Here is an 18,311-nt window from a genome sequence, read left to right on the forward strand (position 1 = left end):
GTAGCTAAAACTAATAGTTAGCTATGTAGAAGCTCTTTAATTACCCACGTACCATGACAATTTTCTTTTTATTTTATAATCCAGACTCAGGGCCCAGTGGCAGCAGAGTTTTAAAGTTCTTCTGGTGGATCCAGAGGTGTTCCTGGGCCAGATGAGATACGTTATCCATCCATCATGGCTTTGAACATAAGAATTTCATTTTCATTTCATTTGATCTTATTTCACTTTATTTTTATTTGATCTTGTTTCATTTTATTTTATTTCATGTTATTTTGTTTTACTGTATTTTGCTTTATTTTATTTGAAATATTTTTAACTTATTCCACTTTACTTTTTGTTTTTTATTGCATTTCATTTTATTTCATCTTATTTTATTTCACTTTATTTCATCTTATTTATTTCACTTTATTTCATCTTATTTTATTTCACTTTATTTCATTTCATTTTATTCACTTTATTTCATTTATGTTATTTGTTTTCACTGTATATTTAATTTATTTTATATTGTTTTTAAATCTTACTTCACTATTTGATTTTATTTCACTTTTATTTTTATCTTATTTTACTGTATTTTATTTTTTAATCTTATTTTACTTAAATTTTGTTCACTTTAATTTATTTTTTTAAATCTTACTTCACTTTATCTTATTTTATTTTTTATTTTTGAAATCTAATTTCACTTTATTTTGGTATATTTGACTTTACCTTCACTTTATACCCTCGTCTCCTGTGTAAACCTCTTTTTATTGAATATTAATGCTGCTGTAACAACTTCATTTCCCTCCTCAGTCTCAGTCTAAAGGCTCATTAAGTGAAAAGGTGTCGTTTCTTTTCAACATTTGACCTCTAAAATTATCTCTTGTCTCGTCTGCCGTGTTCCTTCTGTCTCTGTTTTCCCGTTAACTGATCTATCTCTGGATCCCTACGGACAGAAAAAGGTTCGTCTTTAGGTGGCTCAGACGTAACGAGGGTCCTCGGCAGCATCGATCCTCCGACCTGCAGGACGTCTGGGCTCAGAGCCAGAGAGCCGGGTGGAGGGAGGGAGGGAAGATAAATAATCCCATAAAGGATGCTTTGAGTCAGCCGAGGAGGTGCAGAGGAGGAGAGGGGGCTCCGGTCAAACAGTCCCCCGGCTTGTTGGAGGCTGCATTGCAGAGGGAGACAGGGGAGAAGGCTGGGGGGGTCCAGGGAGGAGGAGGAGGAGGAGGAACTCTGCTGCAAACAGGAGGTGCTGATGCTGCAGAGCTGAGGAGATATTCAGGCTTCATGGTGCGAATCAGAAGCCGGCGGGATGGAGAGCAGAAGAAGAGCCAGAGAGGAGGATAGCTGCTGCCCAGAGACCACCTCTCCGCTGGGGGGCTTCATGCCCTGGGACAGTCCTGGGAGATAGAAGGAGGAGGAGGAGGCAGGAGAAGGAGGAGGAGGAGACTGGACCGGAGGGTGGTGGTTTAAGGCTGCCCTGCTGTATTTTTGGATGTGGGATCTCCTGAATTAAGCGAGCAAGCTGGAATAAAGATGTAGTGTGAGCCGGGGGAAGGAGGGGGACAGAACAAGGAGAGCGCTGTGCTGAGGGGGAGGAGAGGGCTGGACGTCCCGGACCCACGGACCCAGATCTGGGGGGAGACGGACGCCGAGGGTCTACCGGATCGGGAAGGTAAGGAGCTCCTGCCTCGCTTTCACCTCCGACAGCAGGAGAACTTCACATATTAGAATGAATGGATGAAAGTATTCAGCTGCACGGAGTGGACGGAAAGTTTCAGCACAGTTTGGATGCTCTAAAGAAGCTAAAAAAAGACTGTGTGTGTGTGTGTGTGTCTGTGTGTACATTACCGCTGGTTTTGTGTGTTTTCAGTGTGTTTTTTGTGCTGCTGGCAGAAGCAGACAGTGACCGTTAGGAATCAGCCCGTTTCAAGGTTTCTGGCGTCTCCTGAGAAAAAACGCTGGCCTGTTTGATTTTCCATGGCATCAGTGCAGAACCTGCCTGGTCTGGTGGCTGCTTTTTTGTTTTGTTGTGTTTTTTAAATTTGCACAAAGTCTGCTGCCATTTGACAGAATGCCTGAACACAGCCAGACCTCAGGTGAAGCAGATGTAGAGAGGTGGACCGGGATTAAACCAAGCTGTGATTTTTTTTCAAGGAAGGTATTAAATATTCTGTCTGTGACAAGTTGAATTCAACAGCTAGCTTACTTTAATAAACTTTTAGCAGCTTCAGATAGCTCATTAATCAACATTAGATGCAAACTTTGGCACAATAAATGTTTAATTTTAGTCAATCTTGATCATTTAATGACCTATTTTTTGTTAAAAACCAGCAGAAATAAAGGTTGATCTCAAATTTAACAATGGAAAACACATAAATTCCTAAATTAACCACATTAAATAGGAATAGTCTGACCTGTAGGTGCATGGAGTTCAAACAATCTTTAATTTAATTATCTATTTTTGATTAAAAAAAACAGCAGAAATAAAGGTTTATCTCAAATTTTACCATTTTAGCCTATTTTCAGAAGTACACAAATACTCTTTTAGTGTTGACACAACAGTGGAAAAGACATAACTTAATAAATTAACAACATTAAATAGGAATAGTCTGACCTGGAGGTGCATGGAGGACAATGAAAGTTTTCTTTTCGTGCTTTTACAGATTATTTCCATCTCATGTGTTTGAGTGAAACTATCAGACAAGTTGAATTCCCACGTCTGGTACAACAGCTAGCTCACTTTAGCAAACATTTGGTCGCTTATGAGGCTCATAAACCAATGAAGACGCAAATTTTGTCGTGATAAATGTCAAATTTTACTCATGATTGGTCATTATTGATAATTTAATTATCTATTTTTGCTAAGAACCAGCAGAAATACAGGTTTATCTTGAATTTGACCATTTTAGCCTATTTGTAGAGGTACACAAGTGCTCCTTTAATGTTAACACAACAGTGGAAAACACATAAATCAATAATTAACCGCATTAATAAGAAATAAATAGGAATGATTTCACCTGAAGGTGCTTGAAAAGCAACTTAACTTTTCTTTTTGTCCTTTCCTTTTATCACTTAAGCTCATTTCTCTGCATGCAAGAGGGAAATAAAACAATTTATGGTGTCAGATGGTAGATAAAAGTTGTTTGTGATATCAGTCTTTTGCTTCTTCTAAACTTTATTGCATGTTTAAACTGTTATTTTGATTTTACAGCACACAAATGTTGCGTATAGTTCAGTCCTCTCCTGATGTCCACCAAACACTAATAAGTAGAATCTAACCAGGCACTATACATTATTCTAAAATATGCCATTCTACATAAAGAAAACTTTTATTTTTGGATGTGTGTGGGCAGTAAATCGAGTAACATGTAGCAGCAAAAGGCACTTTATCGATGGCAATAAGAAAATAGGTTGAGAGGAAAACTTCTGGACACATTCACATTCTGATGAAGTCATAATAAGACGTGCTGAAAGGCTTCTAGACAGGAGGTGTGAAAATGGTGTTTGTACCTTGAAGGAAAAGCTGAAGAAGCAGCAAACTGAACAGAGCTGAGACTGAACCCTCTGAACCCCAAGCAGTTCCTGTTTTTATTTGCTCCCGTCACATTTTTCTTCACTGTGGACTCACAGTGTGTCTTGTACCTCGATGGAAACAGAAAACCACGAAGAAGGAGAGAGAAGTCAGAAATGACACAGATATACCTGTAACCAACAATTCAAGAGCTTTTAGTTGAACTGCAGGCAGTGTTTCCACAGAAAGACTGAGAGGAAAATCAAAGCTACTGGATGAATAAAATAAAGTCAGCATGGCTCAGAAACAGTGAACAGAGGAGAGAGTTGTTGGAGATACATTCAGCATGGAGAAACATCTTCCTACTGATGATGAACAGAGACTCAGAACTGGACAAAAAAGGTCAGAAATGATAAAAAAAGCATGTCTGAAATGACTCAATTTGTCCAAAATGACTCAAAAACTGCTATTTTAAACATATTTTCAGTCACTTCGGACAAATTTCAAGTAATTTTGAAAAGTTTTCAGTTCATTTTAGACTATTTTTGGGATCATTTTGGAATAATTTTATAATATTTTGGTCACATTTCAAATTATTTTGTAAAATTTTAGCCTGAGAAGAAAATCAAAGCTACTGGATTAATAAAATAAAGTCAGCATGGCTCAGAAACAGTGAACAGAGGAGAGAGTTGTTGGAGATACATTCAGCATGGAGAAACATCTCTTAATTTTATGCGCAGAGAGTGGTGAGAAAAGCTTTTGTTGGCACTGTAAAACTATTTAATGTATAGAAACAAATTAAAAGTGTAAGTAGTTAAATATCTGGAGGATTTAGAGTCATTATCATTTTTTCCCAGTATCCTTGAAAAAAATGTTAATGCATGTTAATTCTAGATTTTTGCTAAATAAATGATCAAAGAAATTCAACTTTTCTGATTTATGGCATTGTAAGATAAGAAAACTATTGTAAGATAAGAAAATGATTATTATTTATGGATGTGGTTAAAGAGGACATGACGGTATTTGGTGTGAGAGAAGAGGATGCAGAAGACAGGATTAGATGGAGGCAATTGATTCGCTGTGGCGACCCCTGAAGGGAAAAGCCGAAAGGAAAAGAAGAAGTAAGATAAGCAAATTACATAATATCAGAGTGCCTAACAAGTGAAAAGCAATTGATGTAGGAATTACTGAAACAAGTAAGGTAAAATTAGGATTGAACAGAGCAGTATGCGATTTTTAAAGGAGAAAGAACACAAAATCCACTAGAATCTGAGGCTACTTTGCAAAGCTAGGCTAACAGAGAAGCCGCTAGCTGGCGTGGTAGACTACTTAGCATTTAGCTGTTTAGCGTATATTAAAAGTAGCTTTGTTTAAATTGTCTCACCTATGCGTTGTTTAAAGTCAATTCTTCAAATATAGGAGCAAATTTTTAAAAAAGACAGCGAAAAGTGGCAGATTTAGCTAAATATTTCTCACCTGTACCGACTTCATGGTAAGTATCCATAGCTAGCTTAAGTGTAGTAATGTTGTTTTAAAGTTCTTGTGCTGTTGCATGTGTTTATATTGAAAAAAAGAAAACAGTTTTATCCAGTGTTGTTTAAACTCAAGTCTTCAAATATAGGAGGAGCAATTTTTTAAAAAAATCAAAAAACAGGGAGAAAGTGGCAGATTTAGCTAAATATGTCTCACCAGCACTGACTTCATGCTAACCAGCCAAATGCTAGCTTAGGTGCAGTAATATTGCTTTAAAGTTTTAAAGTTCTTGTACTGTTGGGTGTGCTTATTTATTTATTTTTTAAAAAGAAAACAGTTTTAATCCAGTGTTGTTTATAAACTCAATTCTTCCATGAGAGAAAATTCCTCAAAAAAAAAAAAACAAGAAAAAGTGGCAGATTTAGCTAAATATGTCTCACCAGCATTGACTTTATGCTAACTAGCCAAATGCTAGCTTAAGTGATGTTGTTTTATACTTCTTGTGCTGTTGCATGTGTTTATATTGAAAAAAGAAAACAGTTTTAATCCAGTGTTGTTTAAACTCAATTCTTCCAAGAGAGCAAATTCCTCAAAAAAAAACAAAACAAGAAAAAGTGGCAGATTTAGCTAAATATGTCTCACCAGCACTGACTTCATGCTAACCAGCCGTAGCTAGCTTAAGGGCAGTGATGTTGTTTTATACTTCTTGTACTGTTGTGTGTGTTTATATTATAAAAAAACAGTGTTAATGGGAAATAAAGGAGGCAGACGTAAAACACAATTATCCTTTAAATTCTGGCCTTTTGCACTTTTCAGTTTGTTGAGTAAATAATTTGTCTCTAAACCTCCAAAACATTCAGTTATTTCAATAAAACATCATCAGAAAAGTCCATCACAGCTTCAGTCACAGTCGGACGTCACTCCTGAGGTATAAAAGGAATCATTTAGTGAACGTTACCTTCCAGTTTCCCACCTTCCCTCCTCTTTCTTTGCTCCACCCAGCAGTCATTTTCCAAACATTTCCCCTCCCTTCTCTCCCTGCTTGGTAAAAGTCCCTGTTCTGGGCCAAAACCATCACTCACCTTCTCCACCTGAAGCTCATTCAGCCTCAGAGCCAGGAAATCCTCACCAGTATTCTCCTGATTAATGGGATTTTTACTGATTTTTCTAACCTAATGAGGCTAATTTGGATTTACCTGCATCCTGGAGCTTCTGTAAAGCAACAACATGGATCTAAACACACATCTGGAGCTACAAAAATCACTCATTTTAACTGCTTTTACATCAGAAATGTGACTCTTTCCCTCCCGGAAGGGTTGATTTCAAGCTGAAGATTCTAGTTTTTCTGCAGATGACAAAGGTGATGGCTTGTTTTTTTTACCTTCTTGCACAATTCCAATAATGTGTCATTTCGTGGGGGTTTGGTTTCTGTGGATTCTGCTCAAGTAGAAACTCGTCCTTCTGCTTTTCTAATGAAATCTCATTCATTTAGCTGCAGTTTATCAACCAGAAACATTTCATTTTCATTTTTTGACTCCACTCCTGAGCGTCCAGATGTAACCTTCAGGGATAATTGCACCTCGGCATTTAATCCCAACCCCCCAACAACCCCTCTGGCCACTGTTGCCCCTCTAATCAGGCAGTCTGCTGGTTATCTGCCCCGAGGCGTCCAGGCTGGTGGCTTTAATCCACCGTGGATCTCACGCTGAGCAGAGCCTCTTTTCTCTTTGGCCGTCAGTGGAGAAAACTGGATCCTTACACAAATCCCAGATGGACATCGGAGATCAGAGACCTTTGAAGTGTCCAAGTGGTGAAATTAGCTCAAAACAAAGGAAAAAAACAGGGATTATTATGTATCAAGATCAAGATAAGATAGAATTTGTGCCAAATCTGATATGAAAATAGATGCAAAAGCAACAAAATAGAATTATGATACATTACTAAAATGGCAAAATAAGAGTAGAATAGGAAATGATTGTTCCAACTCCAACCAATCAAATTTCTGCTCCACCATCTCTGATTTGCCTAAAATTTTCAGAGCATAAAATATGGACATTTATTAAGATACATGTGAAATTTTAGCATCGTACATCAAACATTTTCTGAGATAATTAAAAATAAAAAAAATATCCGCCCAACCAACAATATCTCAGAAAATATTAAAGATTTAGGCCTTAAAATTTCACCGTTATTTCAGAAAATGAAACCCATGCTCTTATCAAAAATAGATTTTCTTAGTTATGTTTTAAATTAATTGTGTTCTACTTCTTTATTTAATTTAACCAATATTTTCGTTTTTGCGGGAACTCGTCAAACCTGCTCAATCAGTTATAAAAGCTCAGCAAATATAGAATTTTTTTCACATTTATGACCAAGTATTTCACATTAAGAGCTTTCCACATTTTTATTTATTGTATTATTGTGACATTCAGCTACATGTGGTTCAGAAAATATCCGTAGTTCATTTCTGCTTTATTTGTTTTTTGTTCATTTGAGCTCAAACATGAGACTTTTCTTCATATCTTCATTTTTTGGGGTCATATTTCAACTCACCAATAATCAGACATTACTTCATCTACTTGTCCAATAATTTAGATTCTGAATCAATGACATGATGAGAACTGACAGAGAACATTGTAGATTTTTATCTTTAATAGTTTGTGAGATATTACTGTTCAAACAGACTCAAATTCAAACATGAGAACAAACCTTATGAAGGTGGGCTGACGGGCAGTCTTTAATAAGTGATATCTCAGAAAGTTTTTCATGAATGAAGCCAGAATTTCACAAATATCTTGGTAAATACTCATATTTTATGCTGTGAACATTTCAGGCAAATCTCAGATGGTTCAGCAGAAATAGCTCTGAAAATGTGATGCTTTCAGATGAAATGACTCATGTTCTTTCCGACGAAAACATCCAAACTCAGGGAAAAAATCAGAAAAATTAATTGAATCTAAACTTAGAATTGTGAATCAAATTTAAATTCAGACATTATTTCACCCATTCGTCCAATATTTTAGATTCTGAATCAATGACATGATGAAAAATATCGGAGAAAATTTCAGATTTGTATCTTTAATAGTTTCTGAAATGTTGTTGCTCTCACAGATTCAAATTTTAATGTGAGAAAAAAACATCTGAAAGCGGATCAACGGGCAGATTTCAAACCAAATTTATCTTGGACCGTATTTCATTTTTCAAGTTAAATTTTCACAGATACCAAAGTTCAAGGTGACTTCATTTATACAAGTGGGTAAATTTGTTCTGAAGAATAGACGAAAGCATTTGGCCTTCTATTACCAAACACACACTGAACCTGACAGGCACGTACTCGATCAAGTGCCAAGACAAAAAAAAGCGCTCAGTGTTCCCAACATAGCAAATAAGTAAAAGGATAAGACAAAATAAACAAAATCAAGATCAATAAAAACAAAACACAATAAAAAACCTTAAAGAAATAAAGCAATATCTGGGATAAAAACCAGGATAAGAACATAAAATTTAAAAGTCACAGTTTAGCTCAGTAAAGCTACATATGATCACAACGATGCGTCAGAAGATGTAAATAATAATGAAATTGCGGCTGCTTTGCCTTTTAAGTGAAGTGTAGAGACAGTCTGGATCCTGCTGCTGTTCAATGAAGGCAAAGAAAGTGTTTTGCATTAGTTTGATGCAGGACAGAGTCTAAAAGCAGAATTACAGCTGCAAGCAGCGTTGGACGGGTCCTCGCGTCCTTGCTGGTCAGTGAATTCAAGCATGTCCACCAAGTGGCACTGCGACTGAGAGAGTATTTCGGCCTGTTGGTGTGAAGAAGGCTGGACTCTGATCACATATGTAAAGTTTCAGGCAGATTGGAACATGTACAGGGTAGATATGCAGCACTTCCTGTCCATCCACCAGGTGGCGCTATCAAAGTTGTTGAATATTGGGCTATGGATGTGATTAGAGTCGGACTCTGATCACACATGTAAAGTTTGAGGCAGATTGAAGCATGTACAGGTTAGTTAACCAGCACTTCCTGGTTCATGGCGAAACATCCAACATGGCCGCCATTAATGCTGCTTGCAATGTTGAATGTGCCATGACTGTGAGTGTATATTGGGCTATGGATGTGATGAGGGTTGGGCTCTGATCACACATGTAAAGTTTGTGGCAGATTGGAGCATGTACAGGTTAGTTAGACATCACTTCCTGTTCCATGACGACACATCCAAAATGGCCACCATCCGCCGGTCACCATTTCCACGCCCTCAGACTTTTGCGGAGCATTTTTATCACTTTTGATCACCCATGCCTGGTGTACATCCTGACCAAATTTTCCCTGTTTGTGTTTACAGCTTTTGAAAATGTGCAAAAATTAGTCCAAAATCGTCCAAAATATGCCACATTATTCAAAATGGCCGACTTCCTGTTGAGTTTTAGGTATCTGTGCAAGAGGCTTTTCTGTGCGCCCTGACAAGTTACATATGCATACAGAATTACGTAGCTGGAGGCGGTTCGGAGGCTGAATTTTCATGATATTGCAGGGGGCGCTATTGAGCCATTTTGGCAGATGTGAATTATTATTATACTTTCTTTGTCGGATGGAAGAAACACATTTCTTGAAACGTTCTCATCATAACCTTTGGATATTTATTATTTTTATGCTCGTTTTAATTCTTCTGATTTTAGCCAACATTTTTCTGCAGAACAAATCTACCCACATGTATAAATAAAGTAATCCTGAACCTTGAGTCTAAATGTTTGTACTCTTCAGTAAACAGAGCAGTTGTAAACATATTGACGGAGAACAAAGTGGTCGTGTTCATTTGCAATTTCACAAAAAAAGTCAAATATTGTTTTATCTGCAGAATCACAGTATTTTGTTTTGGTGCACAAAAGAGTTTTTTTCAGTTTTGCTGCTTAAATGCAATAAAATTTAGAATAGAGGCTTCGTTACTAGAAGTGAATGAAAATAAGTACATTAAAAACATTTTTTGTTTTTAACATTTATTAATTGCATGCGACTTTTTCAAAAGGATTAATAGCATGGACAAGATATATCCATCCATCCATCCTCTATACACCGCTTTATCCTCACTAGGGTCATGGGGGGTGCTGGAGCCTATCCCAGCTGACTCAAGTGAAGGCAGGGGACACCCTGGACAGGTCACCAGTCTGTCACAGGGCTACATATACAGACACACAATCACACTCACATTCACACCTACGGACAATTTAGAGTAATCAATTAACCTCAGCATATTTTTGGACTGTGGGAGGAAGCCGGAGTACCCGGAGAAAACCCACGCATGTACAGGGAGAACATGCAAACTCCATGCAGAAAGATCCCAGGCCGGGATTCAAACCAGAAATCTTCTTGCTGCAAGGCGAAAGTGCTAACCCTTGTTTAAATTACAGAAAATAGTCACAAATTTATTATTTACATGTTGACTGTAAAAAAAAGCAGGCCAAAACTGTAAATAATATTCATGTAAAAATCTATGTTTTTATAATATTATTGCATTTTTGCAAATATTTGACTGTAAATAAAACCAAAATAATGTTAATTTAAAAAAATGTAATTCTTTTGTGGTGTTTGACCATAAAATAAAACTATTTTTTATAGTATTTCAATCAGAATGATAATTATTGTACAGATTTTTCCATTATTTGACAGAAAACATTACATTAAGGATTAATAAAGATTAATAACCCTAACCATATTTGAAAGTTGTTTCCCGTGTTTTGCTCATAAAATTTTACTGGTAAAATCACAGAAAAATATTATTTACATATTGACTGAAAAAAATAAAAACATGTCAAAACTATAAATAATATTCATATAAAAAAATTGGAATTTTTCTAAATAGTATTTTTTTTACAGTGTTTGACCATAAAATAAAAATATTTTTATAGGATTTAAATCAGAATTATGATTATTTTCCAGATTTTTCTGTTATTAGACAGAAAAAAATATTTATATTAATAATTAAAGAAAGATAAATCATTTTAAAATAGTTTTCCTAGTTTTGCTAAAGTACAGATACTTAGTAATATCATCGATAAATTTATTATTGACATATTTACTGTAAAAAAAAAAGCTATTCTTTTACGTTTGACCGTAAAGTAAAATTATTCTTATAGTTTTTAAATCAGAATAATAATTATTTTTACCCAGACTTTTTGCCATTATTTGAAATAAAAATATTGAAGGACTGAAAAATATATTTTTTAAAAACTTAAATAATGCATTTGACAGATTTTCCCTGTTTTGTTAGAAATCACAAAAAGTATTCCCTTTAACTGAAAAACATAAAAACATCCACATAAAAAATTCTCTATCTTTTACTATTCTTTTATGACCATAAAATTACAGTTTTACAGTATTTAAATTGGCTAAAAAAATATTATTTTACAGGTTTTTGCAGTTATTTTTGTAGTTTTTGAACAATAAAGTTTTTTAACATCCTTGCTGTCAGATTTTACCATTTTTTAATGATTTTTTTTTACAGTGTACGACCAGAATAAGTGGGCACAAGGAAAACAGAAAGCTAGAGTGGATGTTTTAGAGAAATCAGGGTTAAACTGTGGTATTGAGATTATTCTAAAGAACGTCTAAATGACCATGATGACACACGATGACAAAGCTGTTGAGGGGAAATGTTTTGTGTCTGATCCAAAACCTCTATTTGCAAAATTCCCCCTTTTTCCCCCCATTCTACTGCAGAGTTTATCTTCCCTGCAGAGCTCAGAGCCAGAATGTAAATCTGTACGTCCACTCAGGGAGGAGGACGAACCGGCTGAATGCAAAATATAAATATGAGTCTGTCCGACAGCAGGGCCAGGTGGAGCTGGAGGTAATTCATGAATGAAAGGGCAGAATTGTTCCTGTTGGTCCCGAGCTCCGTCCAAATTCCGCCTGGCCTTTAATTAGAGCTATTAACCCGGAGAGGAGGGGAAGCAGAGGGGCTGATGGCAGAAGGAGGTTAGATTATTACTGGAGCAGCAGCAGGAACAGCAGCAGTCATTTAATTAAGCTCAGAAGAAGCTGCAGCAGAAGCAGAGGTTGTAGTAGACGGAGAAGCAGCAACAACAGAAGTGGTAGAACAGAATCAATTTAGACCCTTTTACGTTGGCTTCATGTCTGAATGAACACCATGCTGACTTCACTGTACAGCATCTTGCAAAAAACTTGAAGTTAAGGAAGTGGAGACGCTTTGATCTGTACGTTTTCCATCAGCGGGGCCCAAAGACTGAAGAAAGTCCTAAAATCTCCAGGTATCCTGTGCTGCGTTCGCTCATTAATGCACGAAAAATGGCAAAAATCTAGATAACGAAGCAAAAAGTGTTTAAGAATCTACATATTTCCAGACAAACGTGTCAAAAACCTTAATATTAACACACAAAAATGTAAGGAATCTGGAAACTAACTCACAAACACATCAAAAATTTAGATATTGACGCATAAAATTGTCAGTAAACTAAGTTTTAATGCAAAAAAGTGTCAAAAACTTGGATATTAATGCACAAAAGTATAACAAATCTAGATGTTAACACACAAAATTGTCAAAATACTGGATAGTAGTACTGAAAAAGTGTGGACGTTCGGCTACAAAAATCTAAATAACCTAGATATTGATGCACAAAAGTGTTCAAACACAAGATCTTAATGCACAGAAGTGCAAAAAATTGAGATAATAATGGCCAAAAGTGTAAAACACCTGGATATGAACACACAAAAGAGCCAAAACTCTAAATATTAATGCAGAAAAGTGTCAAAAATCTACATAGAAAACCCCAAAAGTGTCAAAAAACAAGATATTATTGACAAAAGTGTTAAAAAAAAAGTGGACATTAGGCCACAGAAATGTAAATTACCTGGAAGCAAAAGTGTCAACAGCATTGATTATAATACATAAAAATGGAAATATTCTAGATATTAATGCACGTAAGTGTTCAAATTCCCGATATTCATGCACAAAAATGTAAATAATCTGGATATTAGCATACAAAAGTGTCAAAAACCTTGATTATAACACACAAAAATGTAAATCTAGATATTGATGCACCAAAGTGTCAAAAACGAAGATAATAATGCAGAAAACTGTCAGAAAACCTGAATAATAAAGTACAAGAATGTAAATTATCTGGATATTAGCATACAAAACTGTCAAAAACCCTGATTATAACACACAAAAATGCAAATAATTTAGAGATTGATGCATAAAAATGCCAAAAACCTGGATAATATCACACAACGATGCAAAAAATCTGGATATTAGCATACAAAAGTGTCAAAAACCTTGAGCACAACATACAAGTGTGAATAACTAGATATTAATGCATTAAAGTGTCTTTTTTAATACAAGACCTCCAGTGTGAGACCCTTCAGACGTTTGTTTACAGTCTTGTTCCAGGCTATCCTTGGCTCCGCCCTCCTGATGACATCACAGACGTGTAACAGAGTTGAGCAGTAATATAACTGGCTGTAGGCCGGTTCTGACCCCGTACAGTTCTCTGTGATTTAACAGGAGTTGTGTTTTCAGCTGACGGAGGTCGATGAAAGACTTCACTCAGTCAAACAGGAAGTGACACTTTGGTGGACTAACGAGGACCAACAGGGTTCTTCTGTCGGAGCTGTGAGGCCCATTAGAGTCATCTGACCTCCGTACAACAGATCTGTCACGTAGAAAACGTGTAGGTTTCATACATGAAGAGGGAGAAATGCGCTCTGGTATTTAAAACACGTGAACGAAAACCAGCTCTGTACAACTACAGACGACACGACAATAAAACTAAAAGTTATGCAACTAGACACTGAATAAAAACATAAACATACAAAACCATGGGTTAAAACAGTCCTAACTGAAGTTGTGTTTTCAGCTGACGGAGGCCGAAATTAGCTGGATTTTGGTTGATTTTTTGTGAATGTTCTTAAAGACAATAGTAGAAGGTTTACAGATGTATAAGTAATCATTTTAGTTATTTTTAGGATTTTTGGAAGATTTCTATTCATTTTATGCAAATATTTACAAGAATTTTCTTGCCAAATTTGGGGAATTTTTTTAAATAAAAGTTTTAAGGGAAACTTTCAAGGAATTATTGGATTCTCTTGCAGAAGATTTTGCAAATTTTCAGAAAATTGGGGGAATTTTTTTTGCTGAATTTTAAGATTTTTTCAGACAAGGAAACAGTGTTTTTTGGTGCCTGTAAATGAAGACAACAGGAAGGTTAATTAAACCTAATTCTGTTTGAGTGTCTCTCCCAAAGCTTTAACCATCACTTTATCTTCATGTAGAGAACAATTTGAACACTTTTGCGTCTTTATTCTTTATCGTCCTCCCTCCAGATGCCCTCTCGCTGCAGGAATGCGCTGAACATCGTGCTCACCACCCTCTTTGCAGCGGTGGTCCTCTTCACCATCCTGCTGGCCTACGTCACAGGTGACCTCCCTCTGCACAAACATCTACCTGAGGATCAGAACTGACGCTGTGATGCTCATCATGTTTGTCGTCTTCTGTCCTCCAGGCTACCAGTTCATCCACACCGAGCAGCACCACCTCTCCTTCGGCCTCTATGGCGCCTTCCTCTCCCTCCACCTCCTCCTCCAGAGCTCTTCGCCTTCCTGGAGCACCGGCGGATGAGGAGTCCGGCCCGGCCTCAGCACCTCCGCCGCTCGGTGGCGCTCTGCATCGCTGCCTACCAGGAGGACCCGGACTACCTGAGGAAGTGTCTGCGCAGCATCCGTCGGATCTCCTTCCCGGGCCTGAAGGTGGTGCTGGTGGTGGACGGGAACCGGCCCGAGGACCGCTACATGATGGACATCTTTCAGGAGGTGATGGGCGGCGCCGACCAGGCCGGCAGCCTGGTGTGGAAGGGGAACTTTCACAGCGACGGCAGCGGGGGAGGCGGCGTCGGAGGCGGAGGGAGGAGCACGGTGCACATGGAGGAGGCCGGAAGAGTCGCCCGGCTGGTCAGAGGATGCAGGTTCTCCTGCATCATGCAGGAGTGGGGAGGCAAGAGGAGGTGATGTACACCGCCTTCAAAGCTCTGGGAGACAGCGTGGACTATGTGCAGGTAGAACAGCAACTTTAAATATCAAAAATAACTGACTGCATGTAGCACCTTTAAGTGTTTATAGACAGGCCAACATTGAACGATTCTCAGGAAGATCCCTGAAAGACACAAGGCTCAATTTTATAAGAATAATTTAGATATTAATGCTCAAACCTCTGGGAGATGGGTTAGAGTCACACTTACGAAACTGCAGAATAAAACATGCAGTAATAATAACAATTTATGTTGCACATTTTAAAAATACGGTGTACAAAATGCTTTACAAACAGGCCTAAAAAAGAAAGATATCCAGAACGACCACGGAACAAAGGAAGATCAGTTAGTCTATAAAGAAAAGAAAAAAGACCGGAGAAGCAAAGCACCAAAATGCCATATCCAAGAAGGAAGAAGAACAGCTGGAATGAAACAAAAAAAGGAGTAAAACCATAAAAACAAGCCCTTTATAAGTTCTATCCACAGCTCCTGACTACTTCTGCTATGGAGGTTTTGACTAAGTCCACTCAGATTCCAACTTCCCCCAGGATGCAGGAGAAACCTTTTCGGAGGTGTGATTTGAAAACCCTACGAGCAGTGTACACGTTTGGGTTTACCAGGTCTATCCGGCACTCTTCCTCTCCGTCTGATCAAACTCACCACCGGGTCATGATCAGTTGACAGCTCTGCTCCTCTTTTCACCCAAGTATCTGAGATATTCGTCTGCAGTTCTGATGATACGACTACGAAGTCGATCATCAACCTCAGACTGAAGGTGTTTTGGTACCAGTATCCTTATGCTCAAACATGGTGTTCATTATGGCTAATCTACACCGATCAGCCACAACATTATGACCACTGACAGGTGAAAATCAATCATATTGGTACGATGAGGTGTTCTGCTGGAAAACCTTTGACTTTGGCGCCTGTGTTGATGAAACTTAGACACCCAAATAAAGTTGTCCCCAGAACAAACACCTCCCTTCATGCAAATGTAAATCCTAGATGTCACAGGCCTACCCCCACAGGAAAATGCACACCACCACCTCGTAAAACATGAACAATCAGGCACATCTTGGGGAACATGACAATCGCCCAAGATGTTGATTTGACCTCCAAACTTCCTAGACCTCATTCTGATTGTTAGGAAATATGCAGACACGTTTATGCATTAACACATTCATGCTTTATTAGCATGAAATTTATTTTAGCCTGATCTGTTGAACTGTGTGATAATTGTTGTGACCTTTCCGCTGACTAAAGAATGAAGTGTTTGAGATGTACCAGGCTGAGCTAGCATTCCAGAGATAAGAGGACCTTGGAATAAAAGCGGAGATGATCGAGACCCCTTCCCCCGCGATAAAAGGAAAGAAATGAGGAGTGCAACGGGGGGAGCTGCTCGGGAGGGAGGCTTCTTGTATATGTACTCGTGAAGACACTGAGACTGCTCAGTGCAGTGTAAGCCATTGCTTGCACTCCTTGCTGCAAGTAAACCATTAGAAAGACTTAAAGCCTCACTGAGTTTTGATTTGTGTTGGGAAATTTTGTGGTACGAACTAACAGCGAAAACACAGTCTTTGTCTTACAGAAATAATTTCCTGACACTGATCAAGCATCACAGGATGCAGTGGAACAAAGTTTGATTCCAAAGGACCCACTGGATAACCCAAAGTACCCAAGAATCCACTGCCAATGTCCTGGTCCAGACCCCAAGGACACCCTGAGAGGTCCTCTGGTCCCAATGATGGTTCAGAGCATTTTTGACCACATAAGGGAGCAGGTGGTCATAATGTATACCTGAATCGATGTATGACTAGGACTGAAGTCCAATAACCAAACACCATTGAGGTCAGATGAGGATGCTCCTCCCAGTCACCCCTACAGGTTTCTCCATCATTGCCCACCCAAGCTTTGAATCCCCCAGAAGAACTATGGAAATCCCAGCTGGCACCTTTTCCAGGAACCACCCAGAGACTTCCAGGAAGGCCAAATTCTCTGAACTGTTCAAACAACAGCTCAAACAACACTCAGAGTTTTCCTCTCCGCAAACAAACGAAGCACGCTCAGTTGGGAGCTTGTGAGTATCTCCACACCTGCCCAGCGCCTCCTATCCTTAGCAACTCCACAAAAGTCCCACCCCTCTGCAGGAGTTTGGTTCCAGAACCCTACTGCCTGTGGAGGTGAGCCCAACTATATCTATCCGGTCCCACTCCACCTCCAGCACCAGCTCAGGTTCCTTCTCCACCAGTGAGGTGACGTTCCAGAACCAGTCTACGCACCAGGGGCAGTGTGTCCAGACACCTCAGTCCTCCTGCTGCCCGGTGGACATAGAAACTGCCAATTTCAGGCTCAGAAGGCAAAAAATGGCTGCCTAGCTGTCAGATAATCATGAAGCAGTGAGAGACTAGTTAGAACACAACTTTTATTGCAGTCTGTAGATGCTGCTGAGCGTCTTTTAGATAAACTGATATTTAAAGAAAAACCTCAGAACGTATGGGTTCTTATCGTTTTGGCTCCTCTTAATGGTCCTAATAATTCATATTTGTTTTTATTTATAATTGATTCTACAAGTTAACCCCTTTATTTTATTTTACTTTTTCTGATATTGTTTTACTGATTGTTTTTTGCTAGCTTCATATTGCCTTGATGTTTGCTCATGATGTTTTGCCGCCTGTCTGATCACACATTCAGCACTTTGGTCGACTCTGGCTGTTTGTAAACCAGCTGTATAATAAATTTGGTTTGATTTAATATGACGTTAACAGAGGATTTTGGCAGCATGTGTGACGTTCAAACTTTTCCATTAACACCAGTGAAACTCTGAGACACTGAGAATAAAATAATCACATTACAGAAATCCATTACATCAGCTGCACAACCTAACCAGATATTATTTCACTCAGCCGTGTTCTGATTTAATATCGGCCTGCTGCTGCATACTGATGTCCACATTCCTCAAAAATATATGCATGATAATTTAATCATCTTTGGACATTTGATGCCATAAATAATTTCCAGACACAAACATCAGAGCAGCAATGGTTTCTTATGTTAAAATACAAGAATTAAACAGTTTTTCTGTTTCACGTAGACGATCACTATAAGAGTCCAACAAATAAAATGCTTCCAATCTTTTATTTTTTAGTAAATTAAAGGGGGTGAAATTAATAAGTCTAAATGTCTAGTAGCACTAAATATGATTCAATGAGAGCTGAAACTATCTGGATCAGGTCTGTTTGAAACATCCAGTGATAGTTTGAGACACGAGAAGAAAGCCGACCTTCGATGTTTTTTTTTGTGTTTCAATATT

General features: G+C 38.0%; 1 protein-coding gene across 2 annotated transcripts in view; it reads left to right on the top strand.

Moving 5' to 3' along the window:
- Nucleotides 1–624: 624 nt before the first annotated feature.
- Nucleotides 625–18,311, top strand: part of has3 (hyaluronan synthase 3) — a 41,059-nt gene continuing 23,372 nt past the window's right edge. The window contains exons 1-2 of one of the 2 annotated variants that reach the window (XM_051952595.1): nt 625–1,654; nt 14,301–14,394. In XM_051952595.1, the coding sequence (XP_051808555.1) occupies nt 14,301–14,394 (94 nt within the window). In that variant the 5' untranslated portion in view covers nt 625–1,654. The remainder of the gene's footprint in view (nt 1,655–14,300; nt 14,395–18,311) is intronic. The other variant, XM_022209517.2, reaches the window with a different exon arrangement.

Source organism: Acanthochromis polyacanthus, chromosome 8 (genome assembly GCF_021347895.1).
Source record: "Acanthochromis polyacanthus isolate Apoly-LR-REF ecotype Palm Island chromosome 8, KAUST_Apoly_ChrSc, whole genome shotgun sequence".
NCBI classification, from domain to species: Eukaryota; Metazoa; Chordata; class Actinopteri; family Pomacentridae; genus Acanthochromis; species Acanthochromis polyacanthus.